The sequence below is a fragment of the Nycticebus coucang genome, chromosome 18 (genome assembly GCF_027406575.1).
Source record: "Nycticebus coucang isolate mNycCou1 chromosome 18, mNycCou1.pri, whole genome shotgun sequence".
Classification (NCBI taxonomy): Eukaryota; Metazoa; Chordata; class Mammalia; order Primates; family Lorisidae; genus Nycticebus; species Nycticebus coucang.
Window position 1 is genome coordinate 23,470,646 of NC_069797.1, and position 10,450 is coordinate 23,481,095.

General features: G+C 44.0%; 1 protein-coding gene across 1 annotated transcript; it reads left to right on the forward strand.

Annotated features, from left to right (window-relative positions):
• Nucleotides 1-16: 16 nt before the first annotated feature.
• On the forward strand, nt 17-10,450 carry RPAIN (RPA interacting protein). The gene is made up of 7 exons (XM_053569329.1): nt 17-215; nt 2,204-2,374; nt 4,060-4,120; nt 6,043-6,154; nt 6,303-6,366; nt 8,138-8,278; nt 10,283-10,450. Exons 1-7 carry the CDS (start codon nt 135-137, stop codon nt 10,310-10,312), a joined length of 660 nt encoding a protein of 219 aa, XP_053425304.1. The 5' UTR covers nt 17-134; the 3' UTR covers nt 10,313-10,450.

Here is a 10,450-nt window from a genome sequence, read left to right on the forward strand (position 1 = left end):
AGCCAGTTAATAAAACCACACTTCCCGGAATTCCCTGCGATCTAACGCGCTAGGGCCCAGAAACTACAATCCCCGGAGATCCTTGCGCGCCCCCAGGGGGCGGAGCTTTTGCTGGCTACTCCCGCCCAGAGGCGATGGCAGAGGCGTCGGGATCTGGGCACCGCATGTTGTACAAGCTGAGGGGCTCGCCGTCATGGAAAGAGGCTTTCAGGCAGGTGAGTTTGGGGTGTGGGTCATGTTCTCTTCCCTAGACTACTCCCAGGGACCGCTGTCCTCTGCTTTCTCCTCAGCCCTGCTCCGTGAAGCAGGTGCGGGGAGCGCCTGGACAGCGTAGGTGGACCTCGAACCCAGGGCTCTTGCTTGAAAGTGTAAGTCTTGGCCACTGCCCTGCCGTCTCCCGGAGTGTTTGGTCCCCTAGGTGAAGGATTAGCCCGAGTGGACTCGGTCCCAGGAAGCCTTGTTTTTTGGATTTGGCTGTATTTTAAGTTTGAAGTGTGGACATGATTGTATCTTTTACACTTTTACAGTAACACCACCTACTGTTGTTGGGTAGGTGGGCACCAGGAGAGACACTTGTGAGATAGAAATTATTTCTATCCTAGAGAGTAATTCGCTGAGGCTCAAAAGAGCCTTAGTTAATAAGTCTTAGGAGGGTTGTGCTCTTATTTAAGTTATGGCCTCTTTTTTTTTTTTCCTTGTCGCCCTGGGTCGAGTGTCCTGGCGTCATGACTCACAGCAACCTCAAAACTTTAGAGCTCAAGCCTTCCTCTAGCCTCAGTCTCCCGAGTAGCTGGGGCTACAGGCTTCCTCCACAACCCCCAGCTATTTTTTTTTTGTTTGGTTTTATAACTTTATTTGATGTTTCTGACAATCACCAGTTATTTCTCATCCACGTTCACTGTCTGTAGGATTTTGAAAGTGGTAACAGGTACTAAAGTATAAAGCTCGTTTGATGAGTCTTCATCTTCGTTACGTTTTCTGGACAATCGCATACGGACGGATACAGTATGGGACATTCAATATTCCTTTGTTGAAACTGGTATCAATGCGCACATGTGTAGTCCCCATCTCTTTCGTGGCAAATTTCCAGATCTCTTTGAGTGCCGGAGGGCACGCTTCTTGAAACCGACTGCATGGATGATGGGCTTGTGAATGTTGGTGGTGTATTCTCGAGTCACCACCTCCTTTATGGGAGAACGGCCCTTCTTGTCGCCACCTCTTGTTTGCGGAAGCCATTCTGCTGGAGTTGGAAAGAAAGAGTGCGCTCTAATTAAAAAAAAAAAAAAAAAAGAGCGCGCTCCCCCCGCTATTTTTAGTAGCGACAGGTGTCCAGTTTTGCTCAGGCTGGTCTCCAACTCCTGAGCGCAAGGGGTTTACCCACCCCAGCCTCCCAGAGTGCTGGGATTATAGGCGTGAGTCCTGGACTCTTTTGAATACAGATGGTTGATAGTAAGTAATGATGCCTATTTCTCCAGGCATCTATAAAGTAGTGGATATATCTCAGAAACCTTGACACTAGAAAGATTATACCGACGTACAAAGTTTCTCAATCTTGGCTATTGGCATTAGAGGGCAATCGTTCTTTGTGCTACATGGCTGTTCTATACATTGTAGGAGGTTTATCAGCATCCCTGGTCTCTACCCACTAGATGCCAATAGTTCTATATCCAGAGATGTGACAACCAAAATGTCTCCCAAGGATTGTCAAGTGTCTCCTGTGGACAAAATCACCCTGAGTTGAGAAACACTGTTGTACAGGAAGTATAGGAAGGCCGTTACCACAGCTGTATCTGGAGTAGCTAGAATTTGGAAGCAATATAAATGTTCTGTAATAAGACAGTGGATGCTGAGACATTATGAACCCAGCCATTGAGGAAGCTGGTATAGAAGATATAAAATATGGTGACCTAAAAATACAAGTACAAAGCGTTGTAATTTTAAGTATCTCCTTATCAAAGATTTAATATGAAATATGGTGATCTAGAAATATAGGAATATGTAAACAAGGTAGTGTAATTTTATGTATCTCTAAGTAGATAAGGATGGGAGGGGAATATGCAAAAATAATAGTAATTAGGATGATAGTTGATATTTTGTGGCTATAAGTTTCCTTTAATGTTTTACTAGCTAATCGAAGACTTTTTATGTATGTGTGTGTGTGTTTTAATGGAGTTGCCCCCATCCCATCTTTTCTTTTTCCAAGAGATGCCTGGAGAGAATGAAGAACAGTCGGGTCAAACTCCTAAACAAGTACCGCCAGGCTGGAGGCAGTATGCCAGGGAGAGCTCAGAACACCTTCTTAGTGCAAGAGGTGATGGAAGAAGAGTGGAACGCTTTGCGGTCAACAGATACCTGTCCAGAGAGTTTGGCTCAGGTCAGTCTGGGCTGTGTGTTTTCAGGGAGGGGGACTAACTGCCAAGAACTAGTGTCCTCTATACCTGTTTATGTAAGTCCTCTAAGCCCATCCACCCCCTAGCTCCCAATTAGAATTCCTTTTTATTTTTTGAGACAGAGTCTCACTCTGTTGCCCCAGGCTAGATCGTATGGCTCACAGCAAAGCTCTAACTCCTGGGTTCAAGCCATCCTTCTGCCTCCGCCTACTGAGTAGCAGGGACTACAGGTGCCTGCCACAATGCCCTCCTAATATTTCTATTTTTAGTAGAGATAGGGTCTTGCTCTTGCTCTGGCTAGTCTCCAACTCCTGAACTCAAGTGATGCTCTCATCTTGGCCTTCCAGAGTACTGGGATCACAGGGTTGCACCACTGGGCCCAGCCTCCCAATTCAAATTCTAACAGCCTTTAACTCAGGCTCATCTACCTTTAGTGTTAGATTCTTCTAGATCAATACTTCCTTAGATAATGTAGACCTGCTGCATCATTGCAACATTATCACTTATGGAAGTTCTTAAAAGAAAGAAATTATGTTTCTTGCCTCCACCTTTGGAAATTATTCAGTAAATATGAGCTAGAAATCTCTCTTTGAAAAGGTCTCTAGGAACTTTCTGATTCTAATTTCAACCAGAGCTAGGAACTGGGTATGGATAGGAAACCATTTATAGTTTATAAATATATACCATAATTATACCATTTATAGCATCAAAAAGAGCACTGGATTAGAAGTCAGGAATTACAAATTCTATTTATTTATTTTTTTAAAGACAGAGTCTTACTTTGTCGCCCTTGGTATGTGCTTCTCCATTATGTGCTGTGGTGTCACAGCTCACAGCAACCTCCAACTCCTGGACCCAGGTGATTCTCTTGCCTCAGCCTCCCGAGTAGCTGAGACTACAGGTGCCTGCCACAATACCCGGCTATTTTTTTGTTGCAGTTTGACCCGGGTCGGGTTTGAACCCATCACCCTCGGTATATGGGGTGAGCGCCCTGCCCACTGAGCTGCACGTGCCACCCAAATTTGAGTACTATTAAGGAAACGTGGGAAACTGCATTGAAGCCATCAAGGTCTGACATAATAATGATGCATTATTCAGTGGCTTATTTGTGTCCTGCAATATGCCAGTGTTTGCCTTTCCATCATCACAATTAGTGTTCACAATAATCCTCTCAGCTAGGTTTTATTCTCACTTCACAAAGGCTGAGACTGAGTTTTATAGAGATTAGGAACTTGCTGTATGCCATGACCCTTTAATACAGTTCCTCATGTTGTGGTGACCCCCAACCATAAAATTATTTTCATTGCTACTTCATAACTGTATTTTGCTACTGTTATAAAGCATAATGTAAATATCTGATATGCAGGATGTATTTTCATTGTTACAAAGAGGTTGCGACCCACAGGTTGAGACCCGCTGCCTTACAAGAACATATCTTAACGGCTACCCTATACTATCCCTCCCCAAATTGATGTCATTGTCTTGTCATGGATAGTTTGATCATTTGTTGATGACTTAGTATGATCACATTACCCAGTGGTCAGGAGGACTGGACTCATTTTGTCAGATAAATCTGGGTTCTTGGAACGAGCTTCCATGTATGAATCACTGTGGGACTTGGTGGCTGATTATTACTTCAAACGTCTTATGATTTCACTTTCTCTTGCAGTTGGAGGAGCCAATGGACCTGGCTGTGCTGGAGGAAATCCAGCAGGAGCTGATTGATCAAGGTAGACCTTTCCTTCAATCAGGATTAGTTCTGAATTCCCCTCCTATTTCCATTTTCAGTCAGTTGGCCAGAAGGCTCTGAACTCTGAAGTCTTAGCTGTCTGTCTTACCAGTAATAAAGGTCTTCAGGATATGAGGCTTTGTGCTAAGAAATTCTCATTTCATGATACTGTTTTCTGCTTGTGACTACTCTATAAGATAGTATTCTTAGATTGGAAGGTGGTATTCTCATGCAGATCACATAGCCAGTAAGTGGTGAAGTTGGGAAGCAAAATCAATTGTGTGAGTCCAGTTCTTATTTATTTTACTATCCTGCATCTCACTTAATAGGTTAATAGTAAACCTGCCACTTTACAGGATACAGGGCATGGTCAGATCCCTTGCTCTACCCAATTTAAGCACCCACTCCCATCCATTCTTTAGGGATTCCCCAGGGTTTTGCAACCACTCCTTGAGGTGACCATAGCACTGGGTAGGGAGCAGGGTGTATAACTTAGCAAGTCATTTATTCTACCTGGTCTTGTCTTGACTAGGGTTCATTTTTATTACCTGTAAAGTAGAGACCATAGACTACACTGTAAATTTGTTGGAAGGCATAAATAATACATGTAGAAGACTTAGAGCAGTGACTGGCATATAGAAAGCTTTCAGTCATTGATAGCCATTATTATGGGGAGGCAGAAGCACATCCTCTCGGGCCACATGCTAAGATTCACTTCTCAGCTTTACCACTTTAAACTGGTGTGGCCCTGAGCAAAGCCCTTAATTCCCCTGTTTCTCAGTTTCTTTATCTTTGGAATAAGGATAATAACAGTGAATAAGTAATATATATATAAAACTTAAATAGTACTTGACACATAATAAGTGTTAGGTGTTGTTATGATTGTTATTATTGACTCCAGTTAGACAGTAAATTCCTTAAGTTTAGTTATCATCTCTTTTTTTTTTTTTCTTTTTTGGTAGGATGAGGTATTGCTATGTTGCTGACTCCTGACCTCAAGCAATCCTCCCATCTCAGCCTCTCAGAGTGTTGGGATTAAAGGCCAGCACTCTGAGCCACTGCACCTTGCCAGTCTTTTTAAATTGATTTGCCCTTCCCCCCACTTATAAAACTTACCTTAGTGCTGAAACATAAGACTCACTAAATATTTCTTTTTGGATATATTTAACTAAAAACTCTGAAGTGATAAGGATTCACTATGTTGTACTATATTGCCATAATGAACATTCTAAAGAAGGTGTTGGCAAACTTTTGGGGAAGAGCCAGATTGTAAATATTTTAGACTTTGCAGTCTTTGTGGTCTCTGGCACAACTACTCAGCTCTGCTGTTGTAGTGGAAAAGCAGTTATAGACCCTGTGTAAACAAGAGTGTGTATAGTTTGGTGACCCCTGCCTCTAGACTGTGAACTCATAAGGGCAGGCATCATTTTCATCCATGTACCCCTATGACTAGCACATCCCAGGTACTGTTGCATGTTTTCTGAATGAATGAGCATACAGATTCTGAACAACACAGGTTCCGGGTATGCAGACACTGGGAAGCATATCACTTTAGGCTCAGCTAGTTGGGCCTGGTGTCAGAAGTTATTGCTTTGTTAAATGTCAGCTTTCCCCAGTTGTCACTGGGACCCTGACATTCCACATCTCTGCTCCTGTGGCCTCCAGAGATGTACGTGAAAGTTGCCTCCTTGTCCCTTAGTGGGCTTCATCTCTTGTACTCACAAGGATGGGATAGAGAGCAGGGGAAGAGATGCATGATGAAGCTAACCAGGGAGAACAGTAAATACCAGTGAGTGGTAGTGTGGTTTTACCCAATCTTTCCCTTGTTTGGAGGAAGCCTTTGAAGGTGAAGCTTAGCGTTAAATACATTAAATTCAATCTGAGTGAAACCCAGTGAAGCACCCTGCTGCCTTTGCCTTGCAGAACAGTCCATCATCAGTGAATATGAGAAGAGCTTGCAGTTTGATGAGAAGTGTCTCAGCGTCCTGCTGGCTGAGTGGGAAGCAAACCCCCTCATCTGTCCTCTGTGTAAAAAGTAAGAGTTTATAAAACTTTTCAGCATTACTGGTTCCCATCCCCCACTCCAGGGTGAGTGGAATTTCCCCCCAAATTTGTTGCCTGAAGAGGTTTGGTGATCCAGATCTGGTGGCCATGATGCTCTGGGATCCTAATTCTGCTTCTAGGTACAACCTGAGAATCACAGGCGGTGTGGTCATGTGTCAGTGTGGCCTGTCCATCCCATCTCATGTGAGTGTTCCAACACAGATTTCGTACCACCTTTTCTCGCCTTACATCTACTTTCTTGAACCTCCAGGACTGACTGTGCACATCACGTCCCAATTTCATGTTCAGTGATGTCACATTGGTAGCTTCAAGTCAACTATAATGAGAATATACACAACATGAAATAGGTAAACACTTGCAAACAGCCACTGCTGCTTAAGATCTTTATAGACATCCCAGTTTAGGATTGGAAATGCCCATATCTGATCTTCCATTATAATTTTCCATATGTGAAGACAAACCTAATTCAGAAGTTAAGCTTCCACGACCTTAAAATGCAGGAGCCCTCTCACTTGCCATCATGGGAACTGCAAGTTTGCCAGTTAACTGAGCAATTGTTTAAAATGGCACATTATAAAAATGACACATTTTATGATAAGTTTCAAACATACAGACTTATTTGCCAGTCTTTGAGTGGGGCTCTGCTGACTGGTGAGCTGAGCCATCTTTTTTACATAAACAACCCTGTAATACATAGTTCTGCTTTCTAGTGTTGCTTCTATGAAGTAGATCTAGAAGCTGAGTATACACCATTTTCTACAATGGCTCTTTTTAATTTTTTGAGACAAGGTCTGTCACCCAGGCTGGAGTGCAGTGGCATGAACATAACTCACTGCAGCCTTGATCTTCTAGGCTCAAGCATCCTCCTACCTCAGCCTCCTGAGCAGCTAGGACTACAGGCACTCACCACTACATCTGGCTAATTTTTGTCCCTGCAATTTAAAGAGACAGGATCTTACTACATTACCCAGGCTGGTCTTAATCTCCTGGCCTCAAGTGAGCCTCCCATCAGCCTGTTCTTTTTTTTTTTTTTTTTTGCAGTTTTTTTTGGTTGGGGCTGGGTTTGAACCCGCCACCTCTGGCATATGGGGTCGGTGCCCTACTCCTTTGAGCCACAGGCGCTGCCCCAGCCTGTTCTTTTTTTTCGGGGGGGCCGGGGGAGGGAGGAAAGTCTCTTGTTACACTGGGTGGAGTGCCATAGCGTTGCAGCTCACAGCAACCTCAAACTCTTGGGCTCAAGAGATCGTCTTGCCTCAAGTAGCTGGGACTACAGGCAGTCACTATAATGCATGGCTATTTTTAGAAACGGGGTCTGGCTCTTGCTTGGGATGGTCTCAAACACCTGAGCTCAGGCAATCCACCTGCCTTGGCCTCCCAGAGTGCTAGGATTACAGGCATGAGCCATCACGCAACCCCCCCCCTTTCTTTTAGCCACTTATCTTTTTTGAGTGTTTCCTAAACTTTTAAGCTTATTATAAAAACAAGACTTTAGGCTCGGCGCCTGTGGCTCAAGTGGCTGAGGCGCCAGCCACATACACCTGAGCTGGTGGGTTCAAATCTAGCCCGGGCCCACCAAACAACAATGACAGCTGCAACCAAAAAATAGCTGGGTGTTGTGGTGGGCGCCTGTAGTCCCAGCTACTTGGGAGGCAGAGGCAGGAGAATCGCTTGAGCCCATGAGGTGGAGGTTGCTGTGAGCTGTGATGCTACGGCACTCTACCCAGGGTGACAGGTTCAGGCTCTGTTTCAATAAATGTTCTTTGTTATAGCAGTCCTGGAGGTCATTGGTAATCTGAAGAGGCAGTTAAATTGAGATATTAAGAAGTGATGGACTGAGAGTGTCTTGAAAGATTCAAGAAATCAAGCCATCACAGTAAGCCAGAGTGTACATGTATTGGTTGGCAGGAGCAGTCAGGGTTTTCAAATTGTTATCAGGTTGAATGTATTTTTTCAGTGTCCAGAGTTGACAGAGCAGAAGTTTCGTGCCTGTTTAGAGGGTAGTGTCAAGGAGCACAGTGCACGTTGTCTTCACACCCCTGAATTTTCAGTCATTGAAGGAACAGAAGATACGTCCAATCTTCTCATGAGCTGTCTGGTAAGCTTCTCATGGGACCCAGTTTGTGGGAAGTGGGGGGATCGGTGGTCAGTTTTATTCCCACCTTGGTAGAAATAATGGCTTAGAAACAGGTAAATGTTTAGTGGTGTTTATTCTCCAAGGAATTCACTTGTGTGGAAAAGTGAAGTCACAAATCATGTCAGCAAAAAGGCCAATCATTCCCTGAAGGGGGAGGAAGAATCAGCATAGGATTGTGGTGGGAGCATTGGTCTGGGAATCAAGAATCCAGGCTGCACTGTCTGTTTGTTAGGTCAGCAGCAGAGGTCTTCTGTCCAGCTGGTCATTTCCTAACACCCAGATAGGCCATCCTGGCACCAGTTTTGCAGAAGATATAGGACAGGAACATCAGGCTTGTCCCTCAAGAGTCTTCATAGAGGTCCCAGGTTTAGTGCCTAGCCTGACTACCTAAAGCCATGTCACCTGTGAGTTGCAGTTTCCTGTTCATGTCTTTGTCCTTGAGGCCAGACTCTTTTACTCCCAGTGCTTGGCACATAAGTAGGTGCTAAATATATTTGTGCAAAAGAGTTAAAGTGGAAGAAGTTGAAGAGGTACAAGTCAGATGGTTTTGGCTTCTGCCTTAGCCAAGTACACAGAGGAGTCATCCAGACTGTAATGATAGCAGAGCTGAAGTGTGGAGGTCCTTCAGTGTGAAAATCTCAGACCAAGTGCTGCAGGAGATGGTGAGGGCAATTCAGACTGCCTAACTGCTGAGTGGACAGCTGCAGCTCAGCGTTTGTCAGGAACCCTAGGCATTCCACTCACCTGCACCAATGCCCTGCAGCTCAGCACAGCGGTCTTAGAGAGAATATGATTGCAATGCTGGCTCCAGGGACAGGGAGAACATTGTTGGGAAAGGGGATATCACAGCAAAGATGGGAAACAAGAGAAAGAGAAAATTATGGGTGGTGCCTATGGCTCAGTGAGTAGGGCACTGGCCTCATATACCGAGGGTGGTGGGTTCAGCCTTGGCCAAACTGCAACGAAAAAATAAAAAAATAGTCGGGCATTGTGGTGGGCGCCTGTAGTCCCAGCTACTCAGGAGGCTGAGGCAAGAGAATCGCTTAAGCTGAAGAGCTGGAGGTTGTTGTGAGCTGTGATACCATGGCACTCCACCAAGGATGACAAAAGTGAGACTCTTTGTCTTAAAAAAAAAAATTATATTCAGTAGACTCCCAAAATTCAACATTCTGAAAGGTAGACATTTGAAATGCTTTAGAGTTCCAGTTTGCCACTGGACTTTTAGTTGACAGAAGGGTTAAGATCCTGGGAGGTCAGGCTGTAGGGTAATTTAGCATTCATGTTGAAGGTGGTAATATATTTCAAGGACTTGGAATATTTGAGATTTGATGGTGGCCATGGGGATGGAATGTGTTAAACCTATCAGGAGAGTTATAGTGCCTTCCTTAGAAAGCCAAATACCTGTATCATACCAATAAAGTGGAAGGAGTCAAGGTTAATAGATCCCTGAGCATGGAGTCAGGAGCCAGTTTAATACTCAGGTGCTTACTGACAATCAGTGGGGCTCAAGAGTTGTCTCTGTCTGCAATAAGCATGCAGTTTGCACCTCACCTCTAATACATGCCCATGTCAATCTTGTAAGTTGAAGTCTCACCTCCTTGCTGGGCTCAGAGCTCTAAGCTGTGAAGAGTTTGAATAATCCTCTGGTCACTGGTTTCCTAAGGGTGAGGACATTTGATTAGTTCAAGCTCCAGGATTTGATCTTAGCTTGAAAACTATGCTGCTACTGGTTTCCAGAGCTGTTTGAAGGTTGCAGGACAAAGCCTATGAGGGGAGGCTCATCAGTGGCCTCCTTGACAAACTATACCACCGAACTAATTTATAATTGTAATTGGACTCAATTGGCATCTTCTAATGTGTAGGAATTCAAATTATTGATTATAACTTTTAACCAAATGTTAGGATGATTTTCATGACCAGAATATAACTTAAACTATTTTTTTTTTTTTTTTAATTTAAATCCAGGCTTGTGATACTTGGGCTGTGATCCTTTAAACAACTCTACTCCCTCTGAGAAGGAGCCTTGTGTATACAAACCTTTTATTGATAACATTTTTGTATTAAAACTTTCCAAACATCTCTGCTCTTGGTGTTTTGTGATGCAAAGAGCAAGGTTGGAGGGGAAGAAATAGA